At 47.5% G+C, this 15,353-nt stretch overlaps 1 protein-coding gene across 7 annotated transcripts in view; it reads left to right on the top strand.

Moving 5' to 3' along the window:
• The window catches only part of TNIK (TRAF2 and NCK interacting kinase), a 316,611-nt gene that overhangs the window by 193,217 nt on the left and 108,041 nt on the right, over positions 1-15,353 (top strand). For all 7 annotated transcript variants that reach the window (XM_050965788.1, XM_050965792.1, XM_050965790.1 and 4 more), the window contains exons 5-7: positions 9,733-9,843; positions 13,658-13,748; positions 15,211-15,341. In XM_050965788.1, coding sequence (XP_050821745.1) covers positions 9,733-9,843; positions 13,658-13,748; positions 15,211-15,341 — 333 coding nt within the window. The remainder of the gene's footprint in view (positions 1-9,732; positions 9,844-13,657; positions 13,749-15,210; positions 15,342-15,353) is intronic.

Here is a 15,353-nt window from a genome sequence, read left to right as displayed (position 1 = left end):
GACGGGAGGTAGGTCGGAAGAAGATACTTCGACTTCAGCTACGGTATTCCCGTAGCTGAAGTTGCGTATCTTACATCGACACCCCCGCCCCGTCCCCTTGTAGACCAGGCCTTAAAGAATTAATGGCACAACTTATTCGAAATGCTTCACAGTTAACAACAAATGTTCATTGTTAAGCCCTGTTAGATCCCTTCCCAACTGTACCCACATGCTGCTGGTATTGCCAGTACTGTAATAATATCTGCGGTTGCTGGATAGTCTCTTACACATGTTATGGGATTGTACGTCTCTTAGTATTTTTGAAAAGCTGAGTTGGGCATTAAACTTTCCTGGGACTCTCATCTTTTTTTATTTCTAGGAGAGTTCACAATTATTCAGGGGTTACATGAGGCACGTGGCTACTTGATGTACTTATTGCTACAAAATCTTTGCCAGATTTAAATCAAGGACACGAGCGTAGGACTGAGTGAGCTGGCAGGACTGCAGAGATGATCATTCAAATTAATGGATAAAGTGGATACTTGTAATGATGTTTGGTCCTTCTTTTTAATATTTTGTGATTGCAATATATAGTGCAATGGTACCTTCATTTTTCATTGCTTTCTAGTTATGAGCAATATAAACATATAGGTACAATGTGCGTCTGTCAGTCCTGAGGGCAAAGACAAATGTACAGTGATTCCCAACCTTTTTTTCCTGCCTGGGACTCAAAATTCACCCTGTTTCTCACCACAACTCACCCATCCTTTAGCCAGCAAAATTGTGGGTTTGGAGTCACAGTAGGAACTTGCAAATGGATTTATTTGGGAGGGCACTGTATGAATGTGCGGGGGCGGGGGTTGAGAGGAATGTTCTGGGACACGAGTGTGAGATGATGACACAGTAGTGTTAGAAGTTGGGGTCTGAATGGGGATATGAGGTGTCTCTCTCTCAACACCTCAACCACCCTCAACCTCCATGACAGCAGCATGCAATGCAATGAAACCCTTACAGTAAGTTTTATTTCTTGTATGTGTATATCAGACGCATTATATTTAGCTACCGACCTATCTATCTAAAGATTTTCTATAGTCCTCATCACTATAGTATGCTAAGTGCTTATTTTCACCCGATACAGGTGCAAATATTGCAGTTCCCATGTACAGTATCAGGCCGTTAAGAGGAAAAAGAGAAAGGGAAGAACTTCTTTCTAGCCCAGAGTTACATTATTCCATTTTATGGGGAGCAATTAGTAATCGATTATTTTGTTTTCTGGGTTGTGAAGCTGTTGCCGAGGTCACAGTGTTTGGGTTTTGATCCTTGTTCTCATCATTTAGCAGGGAAAGTTGCAATCTCTGTGGATGGGCTAATTACCTGCGCAGTCACATGACTGCTTTAGCCAATCATAAATTCATTTCTTAAGTCCCCTTTTATAATGTAAAAGTAACTTTTGTTTCTTAGGGACATGCAAAGAATTTATCAGCCTTCATCTGGAGCAGAAATGAGAAACAAATGATTCTAGAAGTTACCAAAACTAGATATGGAAAGGACGTACTAGGTCAAAATGGCCTTTCTTCCCGCTAGTACAGCATTGTTCCCAATATTCTATTCAAGTATCTTATCTGAACTGAAGATTATAATAGTGTTTGGTCTTTGTTTTATAACTCTGCCAATACAATTGTCCCTTTAACTGAATCATCCAAGCAGTTGGGGGGTGTCATAAACAGATAAGTAAGAGTTAATAGAACAGAAGTACTTCATATCTCTTTTGCCTGGAAAGGGTTAACAAGTCCAGTGAGCCTGGCTGTGTCACGGAGTGTGGGGGAGTCCGGCCCTGCACCCCTCTTCCTGGGACCCACAGTGACTCTTGGCCAGCCAGTAAAACAGAAGGTTTATTGGACAACAGGAACACAGGTTACAGCAGAGCTTGCAGGCACAGTCAGGACCCCTCCACCGAGTCCTTCTGGGCTTTCAGGGTGCTTGGATCCTAGCTAGGATACCCTGAATTCCGCCCACACAGCCCCAAGCCCAAACTCAAACTGCTTCCCTCCTGCCACTCCCTTCCTTTGTTCCCCTTCCCGGGCAAAGGTGTTTGACCTTTCCCCTCCCTTACCTAGCTCAGGTTACAGGCTCTGGCATCGTCCATCCCCTAAAGTCCTCCCCTGCTCTCCCACTCCCCACACAGACAGTCCCTACTGCATCACATCTCTCCCCCCTTCGAGACTGAACTGAGCGGGGTCACTCTGCCCAGTGACCTGGGGAAGTTCAGGGTCCCCTCTCCGGGACAACGCATCCGCTGTCAGGTTGGCACTTCCCTTCACATGGACCACGTCCATGTCATAGTCCTGCAGGAGCAGGCTCCACCTCAGGAGCTTGGCGTTGGCTCCTTTCATCTGGTGCAGCCAGGTCAGGGGAGAGTGGTCGGTGTACACGGTGAAGTGTCGCCCAAAGAGATATGGCTCTAGCTTCTTAAGGGCCCACACCATGGCCAGGCATTCCTTCTCGATGGCCGCGTAGCTTTGTTCCCGGGGTAGCAGCTTCTTACTCAGGTACACGATGGGGTGTCTCTCCCCCTTTTCATCCTCCTGCATTAACACTGCCCCCAGTCCCGTATCTGAGGCATCAGTGAACACCATAAAGGGTTTGTCAAAATTTGGGTTTGCTAGAACTGGGCCACTAACCAGAGCCTCCTTCAGCGCCCGGAAAGCCTCCTGGCACTGCTCAGTCCAGATCACCTTGTCTGGCTTCCCCTTTTTGCATAGTTCAGTGATGGGGCCGGCTATGGCACTAAAGTGGGGCACGAACCTTCGATAGTACCCCGCCATCCCAATAAAGGCCTGGACCTGCTTTTTGGTTTGGGGAGCAGGCCAGTCTCTGATCACCTCCACCTTGGCTGGTTCCGGCTTCAGGCAGCCGCTCCCCACCCGATGGCCCAGGTAAGATACTTCAGCCATCCCCACCTTGCACTTCTCAGCCTTTACTGTTAACCCAGCCTTTCGGAGTCGGTCTAGGACTTGTTTAACCTGGGACATGTGGTCCTCCCAGGTCTGGCTGAAGACGCAGATGTCATCAATATACGCCACGGCAAAACTCTCCATCCCCCTCAGTAGCTGATCCACCAGGCGCTGGAAGGTGGCCGGCGCTCCCTTGAGGCCGAAGGGCAGGGTCAGAAACTCATAGAGCCCCAGAGGGGTGATAAAGGCCGATTTCAGCCTGGCATCTGCGTCCAGCGGCACTTGCCAGTAGCCTTTGGTAAGATCCATAGTGGTGAGGTACCGAGCACCTCCCAGCTTGTCTAGGAGCTCGTCAGGCCTGGGCATAGGGTAGGCATCCGATACGGTGATGGCATTGAGCTTTCGATAGTCCACACAGAACCGGATTGACCCATCCTTCTTGGGGACTAGCACCACTGGCGAGGCCCAAGGGCTGGAAGACGGCTGGATCACCCCCAAAGCCAGCATGTCCCTGACCTCTCTTTCAAGATCCTGGGCAGTTTTACCAGTGACCCGAAAAGGGGAGCATCTTATAGGGGGGTGTGACCCGGTCTGCACCCGGTGGACAGTCAAATTAGTGCGTCCAGGCTGGTTGGAAAACAGCTGTCTGTACAGATGCAGCACCCCTCTGATCTCAGCGTGCTGGCCCGGGGTCAGTTGCTCAGAGAGGGGAATCGCCTCCAGGGGGGAACCAGCTTTTGTCCCAGGGAATAGATCCACTAAGGGGTCATCTCCCTGCCCCTCCCAATGTCCACACACGGCCAACACCACATTCCCCCTGTCATAGTATGGTTTCATCATGTTCACATGGTACACCCGACGGTGATGTGCCCGGTTTGACAGCTCCACCACATAGTTTACCTCATTCAGTTGCTTGATAACCTTGAAGGGCCCTTCCCAGGCGGCCTGGAGTTTGTTTCTCCTCACGGGGATGAGAACCATCACCTGATCCCCGGTGGCGAAGGTACGGGCTCGTGCTGTGCGGTCATACCAGACCTTCTGCCTCCTCTGGGCTCGGGCCAGATTCTCCCTGGCCAGGCCCATGAGCTCGGCCAGTCTTTCCCGGAAGGTCAGGACATACTCCACCACTGACTCTCCCTCGGGAGCGGCCTTCCCCTCCCATTCGTCCCTCATCAGGTCTAGGGGCCCCCTCACCCGCCTTCCATACAACAGTTCAAAAGGTGAAAACCCGGTAGATTCCTGGGGTACCTCCCTGTACGCAAACAGCAGGTGAGGTAAGTACTTGTCCCAATCTTGCGGATGCTGGTTCATAAATGTTTTTAGCATCATCTTCAGCGTCCCGTTGAACCTTTCTACCAGCCCGTTGGACTGGGGGTGATACGCTGAGGCCCAGTTGTGCTGGACCCCACATTTCTGCCATAAGGACCGGAGCAGGGCCGACATGAAGTTGGACCCCTGGTCCGTTAAGACCTCCTTGGGGAACCCCACCCGGCTGAAAATTGTCAGCAGCGCATCTGCCACTGTGTCTGCTTCGATAGAGGACAAGGCCACCGCCTCGGGGTAGCGAGTGGCAAAATCCACCACCACCAGGATGTATTTCTTCCCTGACCGGGTCGTCTTGCTGAGAGGTCCCACTATGTCCATGGCCACCTTCTGGAAAGGTTCTTCTATGATGGGTAAAGGCCTCAAAGCCGCTTTCCCCTTGTCCCGGGCCTTCCCCACCCTCTGGCAGGGGTCACAGGATTGGCAGTATTGTCGGACATGGGTAAAGACCCCAGGCCAGTAAAAGTTCTGTAGCAGCCTCTGCCTGGTGCGCCGGATTCCCTGGTGCCCTGCGAGAGGGATGTCATGGGCCAGGTACAACAGCTTGTGACGGAACTTCTGGGGAACCACCAGCTGCCTCCTGATCCCCCATGACTCTACTTCCCCTGGGGGAGCCCATTCTCGGTACAGGAACCCCCTCTCCCACAGGAACCTCTCCTTGCAACCTCTCCTCATGGTCTGTACCGCACTAAGGTCAGCCCGGTCCCTGTGCTTCCGCAAGGAGGGATCTTTCTGCAACTCGGCCTGGAACTCAGCAGCTGGGACAGGAATGGGGACCGGCTCTCTCTTGCTGGCTGGGTCTGAGGCCGCAGCCTCTCTGCACCGTGCCCCTGGGCGTTCCCCGCTCCCTGAGTTAGGGTCCTGCACCTCAGGTCGAGTACCTTCCCCGTTGTCGGGGAGCAGTGCCATTTGCTGACTCTGACTACGAGTCACGACCAGGGCACTCTGGGTGTTACTAGGCCAGTCCTCAAGGTCCCCTCCCATTAACACGTCAGTGGGCAAATATTGGTGTACCCCCACATCCTTGGGGCCCTCCTTGGCCCCCCATTTCAGGTGTACCCTTGCCACGGGTACCTTGAATGGGGTCCCGCCCACGCCCATCAGGGTCAGGTAGGTGTCGGGCACCATCCGATCTGAGGCCACCACCTCGGGCCGGGCCAGCGTCACCTCTGCGCCCGTGTCCCAGTACCCAGTGACCTTCCTCCCATCCACTTCCAGGGAAACAATGCACTCCTTCCGGAGGGGCAGCCCCGCGCCCACCCGGTAAACCAAAAACCCGGAACCGGGAGCATCCACAGGTGGTATGTTGCCAACCCCCCTTTCCTGGGAATGTAGCCCCTCCTCCGATTGGGTTTTTACCCAGTCCACCCTCTGCGGGTTGGGTCTGCTTGGTCTGTCCCTGAGCTTGGGGCACTGGGCCCGTATGTGACCTCGTTGGCCACAGCGATAGCAGCCCATATCTCGTGGGTCCCCTTGAGTGGGTCGGAGGGACCTGCCGCTGGATGTTCCCCTTTTGGGGGGGTTCTCCATAGGCCCCTTTTGGGAGGTCCCATGATGACTCTCTCTCTGCGTTGAGGCAGGCCTGCTCCTTCGAGACTCCTCCCTGCCATCCCCTGCCCGACTGTCCACAAATTGGTCAGCCAGCTGGCCTGCGTGCTGCGGGTTCTCCGGCTTCTGGTCCATCAACCACAGCCTCAGGTCGGACGGGCACTGCTCGTACAGGTGCTCCAGTATGAATAGGTCAAGCAGGTCCTCTTTAGTTTGGGCCCCAGCTGTCCACTTGCGAGCATACCCCTGCGCCCGGTTGACCAGTTGTAGGTATGTGACCTCACGGGTTTTACGCTGGCTCCGGAACTTTTTCCGGTACATCTCAGGAGTCAGCCCAAACTCGCGGAACAGGGCCTGTTTGAACCGTTCGTAGTCCCCTGCCTCCGCCCCTTTCAGTCGGCTGTACACCTCCACGGCTGTGGAGTCCAGCAAGGGGGTGAGAACTGCGATCCTGTCTGCAGGGTCAACCCTGTGCAGCTCACAGGCATTCTCAAAGGCCGTCAGGAAGGTATCTATGTCCTCCCCCTCCTTACGCCGGGGCAGCAAGTGCTTATCAAAGCTCTTTGTAGGCTTGGGTCCCCCCTCACTCACCGCAGCTGGAGCCTCACTGCTCCTCAGCCGGGCCAGGTCCAGCTCATGTTTACGCTGTTTCTCCTTCTCCTCCCACTCACGCTGGCGCTGGTTCTCCTCATGTTTACGCTGGTTCTCCTCATGTTTACGCTGGTTCTCCTCATGTTTACGCTGGTTCTCCTCATGTTCACGCTGTTTCGCCTTCTCCTCCAGCTCTCGCCTCTTTAACTCGAGCTCCTCCCGTCTCAGCTCCCTTTCATATTCCAGCCGCATCCGCTCCACGGATGCCGAGCGTTGCCGGGAGGATCCCCTGCTGGGGGGTGGGCTTCGCCGGGCAGATCCCCTGCTGGCCGGGGGTGTCACGGTGCCCTCGGTATACACTGGGCTCCTTCCCGCCCTTCCTCTACGCCTAGGAAGGGGGGGTCTCGGGAAGCCCTCGTCCGCCGGCTGACCACTCCCAGCGGGGACAGACACTGGTGCCTGCGCTGCATCTGCTCGGCTGCTTCCCTCAGAGACAGGGCTCCGTTCATTCATGCGGTCTCCCTGCTCCAGCTGTGCAATCAGCTGGTCCTTGCTGAGCCTCCCTGGGTGCAGCCCCCTCTGCTTGCACAGCTCCACCAGGTCACACTTGCGCCGCTTGGCATACATCTTCCTGCTGACCACTCACAGGCCGGGGTGCTCGCCGCTCCCCACGGTTTCCAGGGGGACCCCTAGTGCACCAGCCCTTCTTGAGGTCACCACCTCTCTGCCAGGGTCGAGCTGCAGACTCCTCCGCCCCTGGGACCGCTCGCTGCAATCCCCCGGGGGACCCTGTTACTGCAAAGTCCTTCTCACTGGGCACACACTCCCAGGGGTTAACCACCCCTTCGTTTTACTGCTCCCCAGTCACTTACTGCAGGAAGCGCCGTCCACGGGGTGCAGTATATCCCACCGCTGCCACCAGTTGTCACGGAGTGTGGGGGAGTCCGGCCCTGCACCCCTCTTCCTGGGACCCACAGTGACTCTTGGCCAGCCAGTAAAACAGAAGGTTTATTGGACAACAGGAACACAGGTTACAGCAGAGCTTGCAGGCACAGTCAGGACCCCTCCACCGAGTCCTTCTGGGCTTTCAGGGTGCTTGGATCCTAGCTAGGATACCCTGAATTCCGCCCACACAGCCCCAAGCCCAAACTCAAACTGCTTCCCTCCTGCCACTCCCTTCCTTTGTTCCCCTTCCCGGGCAAAGGTGTTTGACCTTTCCCCTCCCTTACCTAGCTCAGGTTACAGGCTCTGGCATCGTCCATCCCCTAAAGTCCTCCCCTGCTCTCCCACTCCCCACACAGACAGTCCCTACTGCATCACAGGCTGTCACCTGACCAGAGGACCAATCAGGGGACAGGATACTTTCAAATCTTGAGGGAGGGAAGTTTGTGTGTGTGCTGTTAGTTTTTGGTTGTTGTTCACTCTGGGTTCTGAGAGTGACCAGACGTGCAACCAGGTTTCTCTCCAATCTCCCTGATACAAGTTCTTATAGATTCAAAACAGTGAGTACTATAAAGCGAGTTAGGCTTATGGTTGTTTTCTTTATTTGCAAATGTGTATTTGGCTGGAAGGAGTTCAAATTGGTATTTTGCTGACAAGATTTTAATTTGTACTTGTATACTTAGGCTGGGAGGGTATTCCCAGTGTCTATAACTGAAAGACCCTGTACCTATTCCATTTTAAATTTACAAAGATGATTTTTATTGTTTTTTCTTTCTTTAATTAAAAGCTTTTCTTGTTTAAGAACCTGATTGTTTTTTTGTTCTGGTGTGAGACCCCAGGGGACGGGGTCTGGATTCACCAGGGAATTGGTGGGGAGAAAGGAGGGAAGGGGGAGAGAGAAGTTAATTTCTCTGTGTGTTAGGATTACTTTCTCTCTCAGGGAGAGTCTGGGAGGGGGAGAGAGAAGGAGGGAGGAAGGTGAATTTTCCTCTCTGTTTAAAGATTCAAGGAGTTTGAATCACAGTGATCTTCCAGGGTAACCTGGGGAGGGGAAGCCTGGGAGAGGCAACGGTGAGGGAAAGGGTTTACTTTCCTTGTGTTAAGATCCAGAGGGACTGGGTCTTGGGGGTCCCCGAGCAAGGTTTTGGGGGGACCAGAGTGTACCAGGCACTGGAATTCCTGGTTGGCGGCAGCGCTACAAGTACTAAGCTGGTAATTGAGCTTAGAGGAATTCATGCTGGTACCCCATCTTTTGGACGCTAAGGTTCAGAGTGGGGAATTATACCATAACAGGGGGCAATTAACCTTTTTATTGTCTTTTTTTCCCCCTTTCTCTTTTCAGCTTTCAGTTTTTAGTAAAGTGATGTCAATTGCTTTGAAAACATGAAATATTGTCTAAGCCCTAAGTAATAAGCCAAATTATTTTAGCAAAATTAAAATCCTATTTAAGAAGTGCAAACCAATCTACAGACTGGGAAATTTTCTTTTGTGATCATTCATGTTATGTGATGTTTATATATATTCATCTTGGGTCCAGTCCTGCATTCTTTATGTGCGCAAAATTTCCCTGGAAAACAGTAGGAGTTTGGTGGGTGCATGGACCGCAGGATCAGACCCAGTGTGCTGGTCTTGTCTCACTTATTTCATGACTGATCAGTTTTGGGTCTGGGTCTCAATAAGATCCTCAGGTTTATGCCCTCTGTTTGGATTTTTATTTTTACTGTTAAAACAAATTAAACAGGGGAAGAGTGGAAAAAATATGTCCAGTCTGATTTGAAATAGCTCTAGTGAACCACTCCCCTTGGCAGACTGTTCCACAGATTAACAAACTTCACCCATTAAGAAATGTTTTCTGATGTGGAAGGAAGCAGAGAACAGACCCCCCAGCATAAAGGAGTGAAAATTTAAGTAGATCATTAGAAATGGAATTATAGGAAGAAAACTTCTCCCAGGCTTAATGGTGTCTTCACATATTTATGGAAGATTTTTGTTCAGGAGACTGACTCTGGGGCACCTCTGTATATCCTATTTGCATTTATATGAAACTTGGCCCTGTAGTGAGAATATAGAATACATAGGAGTGGGATTAGTGACTTCAAGATTTCTAAATTTTTTCCCCATTTTTTTCAGTAATAAAAGTTACTCCAATTTCTTGTTCTGATGCCTCCTGAAGGAAAACACGCTTCCCAAACAGTGCAAAAAATTCATTTTAAACAAATAAACTCTTGCAACTTTAAAGAAACTAAACACAAAATTATTCAATGATCACTTTCTGTTGCAATGAAATTGCATCATAAATACCTTGCCAACTGCAATGTACTACATTTGGTTATTGCAACCCAGAGGATGCTTTCAAGTTTAATTACAATCATTGTTCTTTTGTTTCCTTTGCCAGCTGGTGATGGAGTTCTGTGGTGCTGGCTCTGTCACTGATCTGATCAAGAACACAAAAGGGAACACTTTGAAGGAGGAGTGGATTGCATACATCTGCAGGGAGATTTTACGGGTATGTGTCCAAAGTGAGCTACTGTAGTTCTAAATGTCATTCACCAAATGCAATGGTTGAAGGTTGGCTTTTTACACTTAGAAAAGAGGAAAAGCTTGTGAGATGGCACTTGAGGCTGTATAGCTAATATGCTGGCATAAGCTAATGCTTCTTAGGTGCCTGTAGGTGTGAATGATTCATGTGCTTGTCTGATGCATAATAAATAACTGCCAGTTGATGCACCTTAGCTCTGTTAGTTTCTCAACTTTTAACTCTATTTTTCCTTCAACAAAAATGTAATTCCCTTTAATAATAAATAAGTACAAAAATGTATTTAAGCTAGAATCCCATTTTCAATTAACAGAAAGGGAAGGCCTAATACAGTCTGCAGAAGGAATCTGTGTTTTAAAAAGACATTTAATAACTGCCGACTCAAATGGCACATTTTTATTTTTCAATTTGCCTGGTGTCACTGGCTTCAGTGAGGATGTTGGAACTTTTATACCCAGGAGATAAGGGTTTGTTTGGAATGGCTTATACTGGGGAGTGCCAGTGTTTCGTAGCTGTGCATTGGTGCCTTCTGTAAATAATGCACTTCCATATGATACCCATGTCATTCAGATGTCCAGTCTACCTGATCATAATAGTATGACCTTAACATCTATGAATGTCAGAAATAAGTTTTGTGTTTAAGTCCATCGTAAACATGGTGTGGGAACCATGTACAGAATAGATTTCAAGAAACAACCATCATCTGAATGAGTGCCAAAAAACTGGCCAAGGAAGGCAGCAAGTGCTCAAACATGCACATGGAAGGCTATAAAATGCTCATGAAGTTCCAGTTGCGTTCCAGTGGTGACTGAGCATTTGTTTATTTACAATACGTGCCACCATCCACACCATCCCCCGCAATTTGATGAGCAAAATAACAAGCATTGCAGCTAATCAGCTGTTGTAATGACATTTCCTTCAGTCTCAGGAAACCACAGTTACACAGGCTTAGTTTAAATTTATGAACTGGTAAGCTTGTTTTGCAAAATAGGCTTACCACTGAGTCAGAAGCTAACCACCGGGTCATGATCCAGAGTCACCATCAGGTGTCAAGCCTCAACATTTGGCTATGCAATGCGTATTTGCAGTGGGGCACACCTTTGGAATGTCCCTTGCATCCGTGCATAATGTCACCTGTATTGTTGGCTCCAGCACCTCCTATGGGTCATCTGCTTCTCACTGGGTCTTCCATGGCTCGGCCCTCCAACCAAGTCACAAAGTTCAAACCCTTTCTGGGGTAACTGAAAGGTCCAATTGAAAATCCAAACATCTGAATAATTCTTCTGTCCCCTTGGGGTACTGAAGTCTTCTACTTGCACTTACAAACCGTGTCTCAAGGCTCTCTCCCACAGGATCCTACTCTGTTCCCTGTGGGTCTGTTCCACCCATTGTAGGCCCTAACTCAGCCCCCCTCCCCAGCTTCCAGGAGACTTCGCTGCTCCCTATGGGATTACCTCCATAGGAGAGTCTTGCCTCCTCTTCAATCCCTGAGGCCTACCCTGAGCTCTTCCCAGAAAGAAAGAGGGAACTTCCTGCTTTCGCTCTCCTGATTCTTCTCCCCTCAGCTGAGCTCAGCGCTGTTTAAGCTGTCCTCTGCAGGTGGCGTCAGTCTCCATTACAGCCAGCTGGGATCAGTAATTGCCCCTACCTTAACAGATCGGGGTGAGGATGAGAGGTAACTCCTAGGCCATGGGCCAGGCTGAGCTCAGCTTGCCTTGAAAAGCCAGCCAGCCTATGACAGTGGTCTGCTCTTTCTACAGAGTTGAGGAGAGGAGAGTCATTGCATGATCTGTGACTCAAAGGGATTGGGGCTGTGGGGTAGGGGGAGAACCTGAGCCAGAAAAGGGATTTTTCTCCATCCTTGTTGTACATATGCTTAAGAAGGCAAGAAGGAACCTTTGGGACACTTCTAGTTCTTTGTCTCTCCTCTCTCCCAACCAGAAGCACTTCTGAAAGAAATGGTACTGTGCCAGCTTTTTCTTTCTTTCTTTATATTGTGGTAGTGCCATTGTGCTAGATGCTGTACAAATACAGAACAAAAAGACAGTCACTGCCACAAAGAGCTTACAATCTAAGTAACCGCTTATAGTACCCCATTCTTCTTTCAGGATCCTCCTATCCTTCATTCAGAAAACAGGTTTCCCTTTAATTATGAAAAAAACCATAGTGGCGATAGTGCTTTTCATCCCATCTTTAAATAAACCCATAGGTTTAAAATACGGGGTGGGGATGGGCGGAAGGTCCAAAACCACAGAGGAGTTTGAGAGATTGGTAATACTGAAAGATGCCATTCTCAAGTGTTTAACATTGTTACTCTTCTGTGCTTTGCAACACAATTCAAGACACAAAATACAAAGGCAAGCTGACTTGTTACATATTTATGCACTGTACAGCAAAGGAAACTTCGGTCCATATACAATATATTTGTAGTTAAAGTCTTACAGGTATATTTTTAAATATACAAGTATGCATTTATGTGGCTAGTGAAAAATCAATATAGTGTCTTGTTAGACAAATTTTCTAGCCTGCCCAAGGTGGCAGTCATTTTCTGTTAGGGAATACAGCTAATAGTAGTCCTTGTAGTTCGTTAGTTAATTAGCCATTAAAATAATTCCAGGCCTATAGAAGTAAATTATTCATAGGACATTTAGGTGCATTTCAAATTAATTCATTCAGATCATTGATAGTAAAAGGGTCGCATGTAGAAGTATATGATCATATACTGAAAATGCTATATAACATTGCGAGTCATTAATGTTGCTTATCTTGTCACTATAATCTATGGGAACTCATAAATATTATTTAAGATTGAAGGTTTGATGTGATTTTATAACACCTAGGGCTTGAGCCTACATAGCTGAATGGAAGCTTTGCCATTTCCTTGGGTGCGCCTTAGGCTCAAACAGTTAGAGACTAAAACTGGAATAATTCAGTTAAGAATTGGAATGCATGAAGGCTTCTAGATCTCTGTAGTAGTCCCAAAGTAACAAGCATAAAATGACTAATAACTGCCAGCAGTGATAGCGGAAATTATTTTCTTTTTAAAAAATGAACATTTAATATGAAATGAACACCAATACAAAATTAATTTTTAAAGTAATCCATATTGTACCAGACTAGCAATATAGGTGGCTATTACTTTTAAACCCTGAAATAGTAAAACACATGAAATAAAAATGCAGGTTGCACGAAGAAATTAATGAACTAATAAAAAGGCACAATGGAAAGCTAGTTTACCTCTAGCCTTCCAAAGAGACTTTTAATTTGAGCTATGTGTCTATTAGAGATATGTGCAACTTTTAGTATTTGTATTTTTAATAGCAGTTTTTAATGCATGTGGATACTATTTATTGGGCCAATATAACGTGAGATCTGGTATTTCAGTTCCTGGTTGATTGAAATACAGAGAGAAGACCAAATTTTCTGTTTCAGCTACTCAAATGGCTCCCTAGAGCAAAAAAGCCCATGAAGAGACATTGCTATTCATACTGAGGTATTCAGGTTAATATTGGTTCTTGAAGTAACTGAACGCTTGGTCCTAAATCCTTATCGAATTTACAGTTCTTTTCACTCACCATATAAAGCACTGACTTCCATGAACACAGTTAAGTGGGTATTTCGTATTTTGTACACATGACAAAGTGTTTTGAGGTGATTTAATTCCAACACAAATCTCCCATTTTCGGTGAATAATTAGTGTGCTGATGGCAAGGGGGAAATGGTATAAAATAATACTTTTTGAATTTGGTTTCTACTGACCTTGCTTATCCACTGAATTTTCTAGGGTTTGAGTCATCTACACCAGCATAAAGTAATTCATCGAGACATCAAGGGGCAGAATGTATTGCTGACAGAAAATGCAGAAGTTAAGCTAGGTAAGAATGGTACAGAACTCGTAGCAAATATAAGGAAAGTGTGGTATGAGGTTGGCTGGGAAGATGGAATGAAACTGGTAGAGAGTGAGTAACTGACTTGCCTTCTTTGAGAATGGGGACAGAATAGGTATCTTCTGAGATTATAGTTTTGTGCTGGACTCATTAAAATGGACTTGGATTTGACTAAATACCATGCACTAAATTATCATTGGATGATAGCTGACATCCAAATATAAAAAAATTTACATGCACTGACATTTGCTCGGTTCCACTATCACATTTTGACCTGTATGTGGATTTACACATTCATGATCATCTTTGCATATTGACCCTGTCTCTGCATGTTGAAAATTTGTTAATGTATAGTTCTACCCTGACCCTATCAGATGCCCTTGAGATTTAAATAGAAGATTCCATCTCAGTTGCATATTGGTGCACTGAACAATCAAAATCAGTCTTACAGTGTGGTGGTCTTGTTGGTGCTGTGATCAATACACTTGAGAGAACCTCAGTCAGAGGAATTATTCTGCATTCTATTTCCAGTGTCACAGAGTTCCATCACGGCCCACCACCCTCCCATGCCCCACAACACAACAGTGAAGAGGAAAATATAGAAGACAGTACACAATTAGTTCACAGAGAGCTTGAGGCTCAGCTGTCCAGCACCAGCATGTTAAAGCTGCACAAGGGGTACCTCAGGGATCTTACACAAGTGGAACAATTGGGTGGAGAGTCTCATTCAGTCATGTCCCTTCCCTCCCTTTATACAAGGAAGGGTGGTTTCAGCTCAGGACGCAGTCTGGCTCATCCAGCTTTACAATGGGGGAGGGTTCCCTCTCCAAGGGGAAATTCTCCAGTCATTTTAAGTTACATGGTACAAAGTGAACTTTGAGAACCAGAGAATCTAGCCCAGAATATTTTACCATGGATTAGAAAGATATCACTTGTTGCTTCATTTTGCAGCTCCACGTTTAACATTTCCCTATGATCCTTTGTCCTTAGCCTTTAGTTCCCTACCCCTGTTGTATTTATGCCATTTCCAGGAAGAGTATTTCCAGAAAATGGATCTTTTAAAAATATGTGGCTTTCCTTGACACACATGGAATAGGACAGAACAAAGGCTCTGGTTTGTTTCTGTTCCCAACCCTTTTCTCCATTAGTACATGGAGTCATGATCTCTTCTTACTGAACTCTAGTAATGAGGAGCCTGTGCATTGTTCCCAACAATACAAAGAGATCAGATGGCCAAATCCATCCCTGCTAGGACTCCATTGAACTCAGGGGAGTTCAATCAGGGATGATTTTGACCCAACACAACTTTTTTCTGAAGATTGAGAATAGTCAGTCTGTGTGAACTTAATGTGACTTTGATATTTTTCAGTTGGAACATATGAAGATGGAAAATAATATTCAGTTTTGTCTTTGCCTTACTTATGAACATATCGTATTTTTTTATCCACAGTGGATTTCGGTGTCAGCGCTCAGCTCGACAGAACCGTGGGAAGAAGAAACACCTTCATTGGAACTCCTTATTGGATGGCTCCTGAAGTCATTGCATGTGATGAAAATCCTGATGCCACTTACGACTTCAAGGTACCCAGTCAA

Source organism: Gopherus flavomarginatus, chromosome 8 (genome assembly GCF_025201925.1).
Source record: "Gopherus flavomarginatus isolate rGopFla2 chromosome 8, rGopFla2.mat.asm, whole genome shotgun sequence".
NCBI lineage: Eukaryota > Metazoa > Chordata > Testudines > Testudinidae > Gopherus > Gopherus flavomarginatus.
Note: the sequence above shows the minus strand (reverse complement) of the source record. Positions and strands in the feature narration are given on the sequence as shown.